Source organism: Schistocerca piceifrons, chromosome 7, assembly GCF_021461385.2.
Source record: "Schistocerca piceifrons isolate TAMUIC-IGC-003096 chromosome 7, iqSchPice1.1, whole genome shotgun sequence".
In the NCBI taxonomy this organism is placed as follows: domain Eukaryota; kingdom Metazoa; phylum Arthropoda; class Insecta; order Orthoptera; family Acrididae; genus Schistocerca; species Schistocerca piceifrons.
This window is the reverse complement of record NC_060144.1, coordinates 4,525,596-4,542,070: the sequence shown is the minus strand read 5'-3', so window position 1 is coordinate 4,542,070 and position 16,475 is coordinate 4,525,596. Positions and strand designations below refer to the sequence as shown.

General features: G+C 41.5%; 1 protein-coding gene across 1 annotated transcript in view; it reads left to right on the top strand.

Moving 5' to 3' along the window:
- Positions 1-8,115, top strand: part of LOC124805000 (mitochondrial import inner membrane translocase subunit TIM50-C-like) — a 50,273-nt gene extending 42,158 nt beyond the window's left edge. Inside the window, exon 9 of the mRNA XM_047265397.1 lies at positions 7,391-8,115. Within this exon, the coding sequence (XP_047121353.1) occupies positions 7,391-7,489 (99 nt within the window). The 3' untranslated portion in view covers positions 7,490-8,115. The remainder of the gene's footprint in view (positions 1-7,390) is intronic.
- The last annotated feature ends 8,360 nt before the right edge of the window (positions 8,116-16,475 follow it).

Sequence of the window (16,475 nt, the reverse complement as noted above, 5' to 3'; positions counted from 1 at the left end):
ACATTATGCTCCCTGTCATAGCACTTTAAAATTTCTTATACAAGAACCATGTAGTTTCATATGCTTAAACTTTCTGCCACTGGTGTGCCTCAATGTTTACAACTTATGCCTTCAGGCGATGTCTTCCCATCCTACGATGTCCAATGATGGTGGTGCCACTGTCATGCTAATATTGATTCCACGTAATGTGTCAGGTAGTAAGGAGAAGATGGCTTGATTGTTGATATGAGGGTTGCATCTTAGTGGCAACTATTTGTTTATAACTAATACCACATAGATACATGTTTTGAAATTTTGCTGTCCATCACAATAGTCACACAATTGTGTATAGCCATTGGCTTTGATGTTGAAATCAGAAACTTGCACTGTATGCACCTGAGCTTTGTGCTGCGAAATGATGTGTGTTTTCTGCAGAAAGTGTTGCCATTTTTTTCTCAAAGCTGGTTATTTGATGTGTTATAAAAACAGTAATGATGCACATATACAATATTAAAAATGGGGAAAGGTATGCATTAGGATAACACCATCACCATTGCCCAGACAGTTGACTAATGATTTTTAGTGATGCCGTTCATTTGATCATGCGGAAACCATCATGATGCATTTTTTCTCATACCCAGTCATTCCTACAGAATGTGCAGAACACTTCTGTGCACTAATTCTGTATCTCAGGACAACTCATGTCTTGTTCATTGTTATCAATGTCCAGTAATGTGGTACGAACAACACTTCTTTTTCACTACCACAGGAACGACCAGGAGGGTGAATGCCGGCTCTTATTGAAAGCTTTTACCCACTTTTTGCCACTATTCTGTAAAGTAATACTCATCCCCCCCCCCCCCCCCCCCTCCCAAAAACCTCTTGGAGGTCTTGATACCAGTTTCGTCCTGCCCATCATCTGGCACATCCAGTATTTATCAAATTGAATTCTTGTTTCAGAAAAATTGTGATAGCAGTCAATCATACCATTTATTACACTAGGCAGTGTACTTGTAACTTCGCTTGTTGTGGTATGGCGGTGTGTATTTACTACGTAGGTTTATGTAGCTAGCATGTGATGTAAGAGACATCACTTGATTGCACCTCTATGCAGTGTTGTCACTATTGAAGTTCCAACCCTCATGCAACACAAAATTTGCAAATGGTCCTCTGTACTGTGGCTTGTTTTCCTGTCTGATACTGCTCTATAAACTAACTGATTCTAACTCTTGTGATCTGGTCATTAATATATGTTGTAGTTTACACCAGTGGCATCAGTCTTATTAAAATTACAATAGAAAATGTTGGTGGTTAACACATGGACCTGTGAGATCTTCATAAATGGTTGAAATCTCTGTGATGTTCAAGCCAAGACCAATTGGACTGAAGTGTCTCACCTACAGCTGTGTGCCTTTGCCATTATGGTACAATATTTGATGACATCATGGCCATATTCCATAGAGAACTTTTTGTGTTTATTGCATGATATAACAATACAAATGTGACATATGTCTGAAATTAATTCATTTGTCAGTCCAAACTGTGCATCATTGATTAAGAAATAAAATAAAAGGATGTGCGCATTTTAAAACAAGCAAAGAAATATGGTATCAGTAAAGACCCTGCAAGAAAGCAAAAAATGACAAAAGCCTGTGACTTACACTCATAAGCCAAAACATTATGACCGTCGCCCACCTTGACATTGCATGCCGCCTAGTGGTGATGCAGGCACATAACATGGTAACAAAAGTGTGTAAATAAGTCAGCCTAGCGAAGATGTGGTCTGCAAATGGGGAAATCCATTGAGATAAACAACTTCGACAAGGGCAGTTTATTCTAAAGCGGAGCCTGTGAATGAGTATCTCGAAAATTGGGAGGTTGGTCCAGTTTTCATGTGCTACTGTCATGAGCATCTAAGGAAAGAGGTAGAAGGACAAAGAAACTATCACTAGGTGCTGAATGGTTGGATTTCATGACTCTTCACAGAATTTGGGGTTCAGAGGCTTGTCTGCTCTGTAAAATAGGATAGATGCTGATCTGTACATCTCTGCCGAAAGAGCACGATGCTGGTGCTTGCACAAGTGTTTTGGAGAACAAAATTCATCATACAGTGTTGAACATGAAGCTCTACAGCAGATGACCACCCCAGTGTGTTCACATGTTGACCCAGCGATATGATGGCATCATCAGGATTCAAACTTACACAATGGAAACATTCTGGCTCATTATATGTGTGGTGTCTAGGAAACCTGTGTACTTAGTTTCCTAGACGAACATTCAAACAAATCATATTAATGAGTTTTATTACAAAAAGTAAATGGCAATACTTAAGTCTGCAATTACGCAGATGTGTCACTAGCAAAGGGCAACATACAACATAAGCTGTCTTCTTCAGTATAAACAATTCCAACTCTATGCTACATAGAGACTACAGGCAAAGTAACTAGAGTTAATGCTTCTATAGAAGTGACTAATATTGAAGCTGCTATTCAAGTGGCCATCATCAGTTGGTCGCAGCGCTTATGTGCTCCTCACATAGGGGTCGCTGCTGTAGCTTTGTTGTCCTGGAGAGGGATCAATCAGTGTGTGATTGGCTGACATGTACTCACAGCCATTTCTTCTCTGTTGTTCCCAGCTAGCGTGCTGGTACTTGACTTTACACCGTAACAAGGTGAATTACGTTTTTGCTACACTAGGTCAGTGGTCGTCTCCACAGACATCATCATCAAGGTGAACGATGGCTTGGAACATGCTGCGCACCATGAATGCAGGCTGGTGGGAGCAGTATTATGCTGTGGGAGACATTCTCTTGTGCTTGCATGGCACATGCGGTAGTAATTGAAGACATGCTGATAGCTGTGAACAATGTACGTTTCTTTATGTATGATGTCTTCACTGATGGCGATAGGTATGATGTCTTCACCGATGGCGATGTCATCTTTCAGCAGTATAATTGTTCATGTCTTGAAGCCAGACGCGTGCTATAGTGTTTTGAGAAACATTATAGTGAACTCACATTGCTGTCTCAGTGATCAAATTCACCTTACGTAAATCCTCTAGTTGCTATCGAGTGCCTCACTCCATATGCAAATCAGCGACCCATTATTTATGTGAATTACGTGACCTGTGCATAGACATCTAATGCCACGTACCTCCACAAACCTATCAACAAACTACTAGATCCTTGGTATGCAGAATCAGTGATGTATAAGGGGTGTTCAAAAAGAAACGAGCCGGAGGCATAATTACCTGTATGTTAGAAGTATTCAACCTGGCTGTTGAGACACTTGTCCCATTGTGACACAAGGCGGTGAATGGCAGTCTCATAAAATTTCTGGGGCTGCAATGTTAACCAGCTGGACGTCGTCGTCCAAGGTGAATCGTTTGCCCCTCAGAGCCGATTTAAGTGGACCAAAAATGGTGTAATCACAGGGAGAGAGATCCGGACTGTATGGAGGGTGGCCAAGAACCTCCCATTTGAATTTCTGTAGGAGTGCCGGGACTGTGTTGGCCATATAAGGCTTTGCATTGTCGTGGAGCAGAATGACCCCATGGGTGAGATTGCCTGGTCGTTTTGATTTGATCGCTTGATGAAAGGTGGTTCAAGTTTTGCAAGTAATGCTGAGCATTCACTGTTGTCCCGTGCTGCAGGAAGTGAATCAGAAGTGGGCCATCTTGGTCAAAGAAGAACATCAGCACAACCTTTCCTGCACTCGTGTGGATGGCCTTGGCTTTTTTTGGTGGTGGTGGTGACCCTGGATGCTTCCTCTGGAGGAGACTTTGTCGTTTTGATTCTGGTTTGAAGTGATGATACCATGACTCACCTCCAACCACCACCTGTGCCAGGAACTCATTCCCTTCCTGAGCATAGTGCTACAGATGAGCAAGACAGTGGGCCATTCAGCATACTTCCTGGTGTGGTTGAAGACTGTGGGGCACCCATCAGGCACACACTTTGTGCATGTGCAGTCATTCCTTCATGATGGTGTGAACACTTCCAGTGCTCAATCCGACTACGGCGGCTGCGGATTTCACTGTCACTTGGCGGTCCTAGGTAATTAGTGCATCCACCAAATGTGTGTGAGTTCTTAAGGGACCAAACTGCAGAGGTCTTCGGTCGCTAGACTTGCACACTATTTAAACTAACTTAATTTATTCTATGCCAAGAGCAACACACATACCTATGCCCAAGGGAGGACTCGAACCTCCGGGGGGAGGGGCGCGCAATCAGTGACATGGCACCTCTAACTGCGCGGCCACTCCACGCTGGTAGTGCATCCACCAGCTAGACGATGTCATCGGTAATGCAGTGTGCTGCTCCAGACTGTGCATCATCGGCTAACGACACCCGTCTTTCCCTGAAACACTTGTTCCATGCCTGGACCCTTACAAGTGTCATGTAGTGTTCGCCGTACACCTGTGACATTCGTAGATGAATGTCTGTTCCTCCTACTCCTACGCTGACAGAAAACGAACAACACCTCTTTGCTTTCCATTTGACGCCTCCATGTCACTGTTTTCAATGTGACTGGCAGCGTTGGATGATTGATTGCAAGCTGCTGCTAGCTCTGTATAGTCACTTGACGTGCATGCATACCCTGTAGTGACGGGCTGTAAACTTCCACGCTCTGGTCGGAACCCCACATCGTTACACACGTCATGTTATTACCCTCCTGTCACCAGTTTGTGCATTGCAGATTCTGGCTCGTTTCTTTTTGAATGCTCCGTATATTTCATTCCAAAGAAGGACAAACAAGCTGTTAAGCAGGTTGTCGTAATGTTTTGGCTCACCACTTTAACGTTGCCATTATGGCAGCACTAGCCCATTGTGTATGTTAACCCTTTAATTCACATTTGTTGAACAATTGCGGTAGAATGGTTTTGTAGTGCATTGATCAGTAAAGAAAATCAGAGGAGTGGGAAATCAAAATTCAAAATAGTTCATGGGTGAATGGTTGTATGTCAGTGCCCAGTGGATGTTGCCATCATCAGGTGTGCTGATGAACTGGAAATCTGGGGTCTATCAGATATATTGCCAATATGGCAAGACATGTATAGGACAGTTGATGCATACTTTTGAAGATCATTGCTGAAAACACCAGTGGCATTATGTGATGTGCTATATTTATAAATAAATTTACAATCACCATTGATTAATAGTTTTGACCTCTTCTGTTTAAACTGCCATGTCAGTTCTATTGCCATCTTCAGATCACCGGATAGGTGAATTTGATTTTATAATTTGCATATCCGATGACCTGGAGATGGCAATATAACTTTACCTAAACTAGTAATCAGGATATGTATCAACTGTGATCTGGGCAATAAAACTTATTTGACATTCATTCTTACTCAAATGACAGCCAGCAGAAAAGTGACAGCCAAACTGCTACTGCTGTTCTCTGACATCATGGCATTTCTTCATCCATGGTGTGCAAGATATCTCCGAGGCAGAATCTGATGACATGGAACAAACTGACCAAATAGCAAGTACCTCAAAACATAGTAAGAGTACTATCGTTATCCTGGCCTGTAGGTATGCTTTGTCCACCCAGACCAGAATACATGCATTTAAAGAAGACAAACTTCTGAACAGCATACTGTACTAACTCATTTTTAAATAAAACATTTACTGTGGCAAACATCGCTCGTTGGCTCAGTAGATGCCGTGCAACACATCATTTCACTAAAGTGATGTGTTACACTTCAGGCTCACCAGATTGCAGCAGTCTAACAAGTTGACAGCCACAGAACATTCATTGCCTATTATAATTACATGGAATGGAGTACGACCCTACTAAGGTTCTGACAGAGATGTCTAGCTTTTGGGATTGTATGATTAAGGAATCTATCACAATTTGAATAAGGGAACTGCTGATGAGTCATAAAAGTGGCTATAGCCTTAGTAATGCCTGGACACCTGCATTTAGTCTGGTTAAGAAGAGGGAGGAGATATCCCACTACAAACTGACTTGGGGGATAGATGGGGGACAGCAAGATGCCGTCAGCATTCAAATCTGGGCTCGAACTTAGGGCAGAGCAACATATTGGTGGGAGGAGTGGTGAATGAGATGCCTGGGCGTGGATGGTGTGACAGATTGGAGAGAGACGGGGGAGAGAGAAATGCACTGCACTGGTCCCTTAAGTGGTCAGTTTATCAACACATCTGATGATGGCTGAATGCTTGCCTGACAAAATATTGTGTCCGTTGGACACTGACTTCTGGCTGTGCGTCATCTTGAAATACCCTGTGAAAATTGGAAGAATCACAAAACGGGATTTATTCTACAAACTGCAATGTCATATGACTCTAAGAATGTGCAACATATATAGAGTGAGTCATTAAATTTGCGAGGTAGCTTGTTATTAAAATTTTGTTGATTTGTAGGAGGTGGAAGGTCATCATAGGAACATGAAATGACTCCGTTACTGAAAGTGGATGCCGGCCACACAAAACAATGATTGCAATGATTGTTGTTGGTCAATATGAGTGTATGGTATCAAATCAATTCTGAGCAAATGTTATTGTTGCCAGTGCACAATTTGTTCTGCAATGTGTTTTTGTACGTGACTTGTGTGTAGGATAAGCAGATTGTATATAGTTTACCCAAAAATCAGAGAAGACAGCTTCCACACATAAATAAGAGTATGTGAGAAATGGGCTCATATGTACTAGGAGTCATTTACCTATTCAGATGGATAATTTCTATGAGGCAATATGCTTCATAGGGCAGCAAATTTGAGAGAAGCAGGGTCATATCACTACTCATCCAATAAAGAGTGCAATTTAGAGGTGTCCATGTTGTTGTCTGGTGTACTAACTTCCTTAAGGAATAACTAGGCGTTGTTCATAGATGCAAGGTCATTGCTGCTGAAGTCTAGAGATGAATCCTGGCTCCAGAGTTATACAGTCTGCAGAAGCATTAGGAGGAGAAAGGCCACACACAACATTAGAGTTTGCCCAGTTCCTGGAGGAAGATTATTAAACAAAGTAATGACCAGCAGTGAGCTGTAAAATGCTACTCAGATGTAGTCAACATAGAATCTGTTAAATAGTTTTGAAAGCATGTTGTTAGCAAACATTACTGTAAAACTTGAATTACTGTTTAAGAGGATGATACTTTGTTAAAACTTAGTTGTAACTTTTTTATTTTGCTGTAATGATGTTGCTTTTAACGAATTATTGTATGCCTTTAATGCTCATTCAGCTACAAACAAACCAAGTCAGAGAAAATTTTTGACTTTTATTATGTATCCTGCTTTTTTTTTAATTTGTGATATTCTGTCCGCACCTCCTGAAACAAAATTACTGGCAGATGAAATATTTCAGTGCAACCACATTTTATTGATTTTACTGATTTTTATTTTACTCGAATATGTTATAATTGTTACTGCTTCCATTCTGTCCCAGGAACAAATGGAAGAACAGAAGAAACAAGAAGAGAAAAATCGCAACAGTGCTTTGACAAAGAACTGGGTTTCAAGCCTTGTACAACAACGAAGGCTGTGATGTAATAGTTTGTCTCAACTGAAATTTCTGATATGGACTTTTTTTTTAAAAAGAGAGATATATATTACATAAATTGGAGAGTAGATGTTAGTTATTTTTGTTGCATGCGCGTATGTGGAACTGTGTTCTGACCACTTACCTCCAATTGTGTGCTCTTGTATTTCCTCCAGGAACTTTTTGTGTAAGTTTCTAGACTGATTATGTACAGTTAATTCTGATATGTTCTTTCAGAGCAGTGCAGACTTTATGTAGTCAAGTTCCCTACTCTGTTATAGTATGTAGTAATACATATTATAAAACTTCAATTTTTATTTTGTTATTTTTAACGTAACTTTAATGAAATAAAGCCGTTGATTGTAGACATTATTAAGAAGTTGCAGGTTCTTGCAATATGTTGACTTAGCATAGCCTTTATTGTGCTAAGGAATAACATAAAAAGTAATGAGAGAAAAATTGTCTTACTGGTGTCACCACATAGACCAAAGTTTTTTTAAAAATTTGGGGTCATGTTAGTGATGGCAGTTTTGTATTTTTCAGTTTTTATGTGCAACTTGGTTTATTCAAATTACATTAAAAATGAAAAAAATTGAACACAGAACAAAATATAAAAGCCACTATAAATAGAACTTTAGCAACATTTTTTTTTCTGTGGTACAGACTGAATGAGAATGTTTACTTACGAACTGCAAGATTGGAAACTGTGAATAACATAGATAAAAAAGAAGATTATGAGGTACATCTGCAGATATGAAAAAATTGGGGCCTTTGCTGTCATTGAATTTTTTACTTCTCTTTGGTGTACATTTGGGGTTCCTCTGTCAGAAGCTATTTAGATGATTTTCTACCACTTCTAATGTAACCAGAGTGAGTGGGTGGCATTTTTGAAAACTGTCATCCTTCATTTACTGAAACAAACTTGAATTTGAAGTCATTGCTTTATGTTAAGTGTTGTCAGGGAATTATCTTAGAACCTCCGTATGTCTTTCACTATTATGTCTTGACAGTTGTAACTGGTTAGTACAAATAGGAAAGTGATGCTTCATTCCTCTTGATACAATTTCCATGGTATAATTTAAATGGATAGATAGATAAAAAATCTACTCGCCAAGTGGCGGCAGAACACACACATAAAAGGTTGTAATTAGGCAAGCTTTCAGAGCCAGTGGCTCCTCCTTCAGGCAAAAGGGTTGAAGAGGAAGGAAGAGAGATGAAGGAAAATGACTGGAGAGGTATAGGAAAAGTGGTAGTCTTTGGGAAAGTCACCCAGAACCGCAGGTTGGGGGAGACTTACTGCATGGGATGAGAAGGAAACACTGATTGTTGGGGACTGCATCGAATAAGATTTGAAAACCTGAGAGCTTAGAGATGGAAGACAGGATAATATGCAAGACAAAGGTTACTGTTTAAACATCATGCATGATTTAATAATAGTGAAATGCTAAGTGGATTGAACATAACAGTGGTGGCAGCAGGTGGTAAAAAATAGAAGATAAAGATAATGAAAGATGTTGAAAACTAAAACAGAGTGAAGAAAAGAGCAGTTACTTTGAAGAAATGCTGAGACGGAAGAAACTGACATAAATTAAGGCCAGGTGGTTGGCGAAAACCAAGGACACATTGTAGTGCTAGTTCCCACCTGCAGAGTTCTGAGAAACTGATGTCTGGGGGAAGAATCCAGATGGCATGTGTGGTGAAACAGGCACCGAGGTCACAGTTGTCATGAACATGCTCTGCAACAAGATATTGTGTTGCCAGTATACATCCTCTGCTTGTGCCCATTCACTGTAATTGATAATTTGGTGGGAGTCATGCCGACATAAAAGGCCAAACAGTGTTTACATGACAGCTGGCATATGACGTGTTGTTTCACAGGTGGCTATCCCTTTGATAGTATATGTTTTGTACAAGTATATGGAGTGCTTATATTTACAGAAATTCAGTTTCGAGACATTTATATTAAAGGAAGTCAGAATGTTATTGCAGATGCCTTGTTTGCATTACCATAAGGTTTAGAGGAATTTAGTGAATTAACAGAGCAACATGCAGAAATCAAAGCGTTATTAATTCAAGGTACAACACAACAGTCTGATTACCATAAGTTTTGTAAGCAGATGAAAATTGTACAACAGCAAGATCGCAGATGGAGTAAAGTCATGCAAAATCTTAAGCAGGATGAAGGGGGAAAGGTAAGTAAATGGTATCAGGAGTACAAGGACATTTTGTTTCATAGGAAATATGAAAAATCTGATCAGTGGTGTGTGTGTATTCCTGAAGATTATATCGACAAATTTATAAGACAAACCCATGAAGTATGGGTACATTATGGAGTAGGCAAACATACTGAAAAAATTGCAACACTTTGTTATTTTCCAAACTTAAGAAAGTGAGTCCTACAGGTTTTAAGAAAGTGTGCAATATGTCTCAAATCAAAACAGTCCAGTGTGTCCAATACAAAAAAAAGAAAAAAACCTCTAGATGTAGTATCCCTGGACATAGCTGGTCCATATCCAAGAAGTAAAGGAGGAGTAAGATACATAGTAGCACTATATGATATTTTCTTGAAACATATTGAAATGAATGCCTTTAAAAATACAACAGCCACAAATATCAGAAAAAGATTTGAGGGAGACTATTTGAGAAGAGTAACTAAACCAAAGGTACTACTAACTTATAATGCTTCATATTTCATTGGGCAAAAGTGGAAAAAAATTATGATCTCACAGGGCATAAAACATGTATTAATAAGTGTTTTTTTATCCAGAAGAGAGCCCAGTAGAACGAGTCTTTAAGGAAATATAACCAGTTTATTAGGACATACACCCCTCTCAAGCACACCCGATGGGTAGAATACATAACTCCTTTCATGCAAGTTGTCAATAACCTTCCACATTCTTCAGTAGGTTTCACACTTAACGATTTGATGTTCTGGACAAGACAAACGAATGAGTGGGTGTCGCCCATACCAAAGCTACCCAATACAGAAATGACACTATAGGACAAAATCGAACAAGCTATGGTTACACTAGAAAACAGGGCCAAGCATAGAAAGAAGATTTATAATAAGAAACTGAAATGCGTTACACAATTTTTTGAAGGGCAACAAGTCCTCTTACGGATGCACCCCGAAGTGACGAGATTTGGCAAACTGAATAACAAGTGGCAATTACTCTATTCAGGACCACATGTAATTGCCAAAATACCATACCCTGGGATATACAGATTAGCCTATGAGAAAACAGGGAGAGACAAGGGTCTCCATCCTCACAAAGATATAAAAGCTTTTATAGAATGATGAAGTAGGTAACATTTTTCTTTCTATCACAGGATGATTGTACATAGTGTACACAACTGTAAAGTGTAATTTTTCTTCTGGAGTGTATTTGAAGATAAAGTAATGTGTATAGACATAAGTAAATTTTTTGATTTGTACACTTAAGTGTAAAATCAACAGCATGAGAAGCGAACATATAAACAAAATTAGCTTATGGCTCAGCTCTTCGCTCTCAACAATACCCGCTGACATAACTAGTAGGAGAGGAGACATTGACCTGTGCGCATGCGCGACAGCCTGGCAGAAGGCACAACCAAATAGGAATGCAATATGTATGTATACCTAAGTTAAATACAAAGTAAATGGAAATATTACCAGTAAGCAATTGCATCTACTGTCTAAGAACTGAGGAACCTATTGATATATGCAACAAAGATTTAATTAAATGCTGAGCTATATACAACATATTTACAAGCAAAAGGAAGCATACGAGACGTGTAAGCTAAGGAGAATTTTTTTTTTTTTTTTTTTTTTTTTTTTTTTTTTTTTTTTTTTTTTTTTTTGTGGTGGTTTTAGGGCGCAAAACTTCTATGGTCATTAGCGCCCAGCCAGTGACGTAGGAAACAGGAAAAAAACGAAATTTAAAATCAGCAGCAAGGGGAACAAAGTCATAAAATTTGAGAAACTAAAGGCAGAAGGAATGCTTAAAAATCCACTATAGAAAGGGGTTGGTTGTCCCCCAAAAAAAAAAAAAAAAAATCAAATGACTGACGTCATTTCACTGTCACTAATAAACTGTAGAACGCGGTCAGCTGAGCGTGTGTCATCTGCTAAAATCAACGATAGATCAGGCGATAGCTGTAGACGGGAGCGTAACGGATTAAAATAGGGGCATTCAATTAAAAGGTGTCTGACCGTCCACAGCTGAGAGCAGTGGGGACAGAGTGGGGGAGGATCACCGCTTAAAAGATGGCGATGGCTAAAAAGACAGTGCCCTATCCGGAGTCTAGCTAAAATTACCTCCTCCTGACGACGCGTTCGGGAGGAAGAGGTCCAAGCGCAAGGAAGGGCTTTCACTTCCCGCAATTTATTATGGGGAAGTGTTGACCAATGCGCATGCCATAAATGAGCAACTTGGCGACATAAACCGCTCCGTAGATCGGTAAACGGAAGAGACTGAATAGCTGGCCGAGGAAGAGAGACTGCAGCCTTGGCCGCTATATCGGCCGCCTCATTCTCACAGATACCAGCGTGTCCCGGGAGCCAGAGGAACGCCACTGAGACGCTCCCCAGGTGGAGCAAGTGCAGACAGTCCTGAATCCAGTGGACCAGAGGGTGCACAGGGTAAAGAGCTTGGAGACTTAGGAGAGAGCTGAGAGAATCTGAGCAGATTACGTACTGTATCCGCTGATGGCGGCGGATGTAGTGGACAGCCTGGAGAACAGCGTAAAGCTCCGCAGTATAAACCGAACACTGGTCGGGAAGCCGAAAGTGATTTGGGGTGTCGCCAACAATATAGGCACTCCCTACACCTAACGATGTTTTCGAGCCGTCGGTGTAAATAAATGTGGCTTCCGTCATTTGTGCACACAGAGCAGCAAATGCCCGACGGTAAACAAGTGTAGGGGTACCATCCTTGGGAAACTGACATAGGTCTCTGAGCAAGTTGATCCGGGGACGGAGCCAAGGCGGTGCTGTACCCCAAGTTGTCAAGAAGGTTTTAGGAAAGCGGAAGGAGAGAGAATGGAGCAGTTGACGGAAGCGGACTCCCGGGGGTAGTAGGGAGGAGGAGCGGCCTGCATACCCGACATCAAAGGAGGTGTCGAAAAAAAGGTCATGGGCTGGATTAGCAGGCATGGAAGACAGATGGCTAGCATAACGACTCAGAAGGACTGCCCGCCGATTGGACAGCGGAGGTTCAGCAGTCTCAGCATAAAGGCTTTCCACAGGGCTGGTGTAAAAAGCTCCAGACACTAAACGTAATCCACGGTGGTGGATAGAGTCGAGACGCCGAAGAATAGATGGCCGAGCAGAGGAGTAGACGATGCTTCCATAATCCAATTTCGAGCGCACTAAGGCGCGATAGAGGCGTTGAAGGACCACTCGGTCCGCTCCCCAGGAGGTACCATTCAGGACACGAAGGGTGTTAAGGGAACGCAGACAGCGAGCCGAAAGATAGGAAATGTGGGAGGACCAGCACAGTTTTCTGTCAAACATAAGACCCAAGAATTTAGCGATGTCGGAAAACGGAAGGTTGACAGGACCTAGATGTAAGGAGGGCGGAAGAAACTCCTTACGTCGCCAAAAATTAACACAAACGGTCTTACCGGGTGAGAAACGGAAGCCGGTTTCGATGCTCCACGAGTGGAGGCGATCGAGACATCCTTGAAGACGTCTTTCAAGCAGGCTGGTCCGTTGAGAGCTGTAGTAGATCGCAAAATCGTCCACAAAGAGGGAGCCCGAGACATCAGGAAGGAGACAATCCATAATTGGATTAATGGCGATGGCAAACAGTACAACACTCAGCACGGAGCCCTGGGGTACCCCGTTTTCTTGGGAGAAAGTACGGGAGAGAGTAGTGTTCACCCGCACCCTAAATGTGCGCTCTGCCATAAATTCGTGAAGAAAAAGGGGCAGCCGGCCTCAAAAGCCCCAAGAGAACAGTGTGCGGAGGATGCCTGTCCTCCAACAGGTATCGTATGCTCTCACCAGATCAAAAAATATTGCTACCGTTTGGCGTTTCCGGAGAAAATTGTTCATGATATAAGTGGAGAGAGCAACAAGATGGTCAACGGCGGAACGATGCTTTCGGAATCCGCATTGGGCTGGTGTTAAAAGACTGCGGGATTCCAGCCACCAAGCTAAACGGTAATTCACCATACGCTCCAAAACCTTACAGACACTACTCGTGAGAGAAATGGGGCGATAGCTAGAGGGGAGATGTTTGTCCTTTCCAGGTTTCGGAACGGGAACGACAATAGCTTCCCGCCATCGCCTGGGAAAGGTACTGTCGGTCCAAATTCGATTGTAAAGGCGAAGGAGGTAACGCAGGCTATGGGTTGATAAATGCAGCAACATTTGGACATGGATACCATCCGGTCCTGGGGCAGAGGAGCGAGAAGAAGAGAGGGCATGTTGGAGTTCCCGCATGGAGAAAACAGTATTGTAGCTTTCACGATTTTGAGAGGAGAAAGCAAGATGTCACACTTCCGCTGCACGTTTCTTCGGGAGAAACGCTGGCGGGTAATTTGAAGAGCTCGAAATCTCAGCAAAGTGCTGACCCAATGAGTTAGAAATTGCGACGGGGTCCACTAAGGTATCATGTGCGACAGTGAGCCCAGAGACCGGGGAGAAACTAGGCGCGCCTGAGAACCGTCGAAGCCGACTCCAAACTTCCGAGGAGGGAGTGAAGGTGTTAAATGAGCTAATAAAGAATTTCCAGCTTGCCTTCTTGCTATCGCGGATGACGCGACGGCATCGCGCATGGAGCTGCTTATATCGGATACAGTTTGCCAAAGTTGGATGGTGACGGAAAATGCGAAGAGCACGTTGCCGCTCACGTATTGCGTCACGGCATGCCTCGTTCCACCAAGGAACTGGGGGGCGCCGGGGCAATTCGGAGGTGCGTGGTATTGAACGTTCCGCAGCTGTGAGAATAACGTCGGTAATATGTGTGACCTCATCGTCGACGCTGGGAAAGCGACGGTCATCGAATGTCGCTAGAGACGAAAAAAGTGTCCAATCGGCTTGGGCAAACTTCCAGCGTCGCTAGCGCATATATGGCAGTTGAGGCTGCAGTCGAAGAACACATGGAAAGTGGTCACTCGAGTGTGTATCATCAAGGGCGAGCTAAGGAGAAAACGACAAAATACTGTGAGAAATGTTAATTTTCTTTGCAGGGTAAATGATCATAATGGATAACAGGATAAACGAATGTCTACGAATTTAAAAAAAGTATGGAAATACCTGCAGGTAGATGTAATGACCAAATGTATCAGTGGCCACCGAGCTATGTAATGCAATTAGTTTCAAGTTTTTTTCTTTCAGCAACCAGTGCACCGTCATGGCGCAGACAGAGAGAGTTACGTTGAGAGTAACAGGTACCAAATGAAGAATGGGCTGCACCTTGCGTCAACAATTTAGTTATGGGGATATTTATACAAAGGTCATAAGGCAATCAAAAATAAAAATATACATCATCGCAGTATACTTCCATGACATTTATCGGTACCTATTTGCTGCAGAGTACACATAAACATTTAAGCATGTGATTGTACAAAAACCAATTAAATTTTTATTGTGTCACATGAAAGCTTGAATAATGACATTTCCAGGTATTCAAGAAAGATGAGTCTATGATGGTTAAAAGTTCTTCATATTTCACTCTAAGCTACACTTGAATTGAAGTAAACAGCACTAATACATGAAGAAACATCATCATACTACGTGAATGATTGGTGAGTACACATTATTTCCATGAAAAAAAAGTTCCTTGTCAACTAGTCACGATTGTACGAATAACATTTCCTCATAAATCTTTGAACCAGTAGATGAATATTTCCTTTCTCCCCTCCCAAACAAAGCATAGTTAGGCCAGCAATGTGTAGTATTTTAGTCCCTCCTCTACCTAAGGAAGAAATGAGCTCCCATAAGTGACAAAAGCCTACCTATAAAATGAAGTATAAATGTATCATATGCTAATGTGATATGTAATCAATTTGTACATGTGGTGTGAACAAAGATCAGTTAAAAACTAACAAACAACTCCAGTAACGAACCCAGTTCATGACATTTTAACAATTAAGAAATTTATGTTCGTGGTATAAGTGATGGGTGGAATGCCAGCCATAGGTATAAGCTATCACATTATGTATATTGTTGCAACTCAATACTTGTATGAATTTTCATTGGAAACCAAACTCCACGTGAAGGAATGACCTTCAAAGACAAGCTGTTTATACAATGTTTTGGACGGCTATATGTGTCTTTCAGCAAGTGGATGGTCAAGTGTGGTGACATTAACATGCGTGTGCAATGAAATAATTTCTGAGTATTGTGGCTCACAACGCTTGATACATTGAGTGAACTGCAGTTGTTTCAGCCAGTACTTACCACGTCAACCGATGCTGTTGGCCAGGATTCTCTCCGCTGAAACTGTGAGTACGACGGGTAATAACGATGCCTGGGTCGTAAAAATGGAGATCTGCCACAGCATCTTATTTTGAACAATATGCACACACCCACTACACCCAGAATGAAAACAAATGCCACAGAAATTCTTCAATATGCCGTACTCTGGTGAAAGTGTGACACTCAATGTGAAATCAACACTAAGAAAACGAGTGCACACACATGTGACAGTAGCAGCTAACATGTTGACCGTTAGTGATTAGGGCTCAGCCACCAAACCTGCAAGTGTGAAACCCGGTAATGAGGCTGGAGCAAACTGAACGTTATTGTCATTGCACCAGATTCAAATATGTAATGGACTGTGATATAATGTATATAATCTTTTAATTTCTTGTAGAACTCTAACATACATAGGATAAGCTGACATATACATTCCATTAAATAAAAGAGAAGCCGACAAATAAAGGGCGTTTACCCCTATTGGCAAATGTAAATATGTACATGCAAAAAACACTTATGTCTCCATACCCTGTCAAAGTACAGTATGAGGGCAATTGTGTAGGTACATGGTGAAAGAACCCCAGG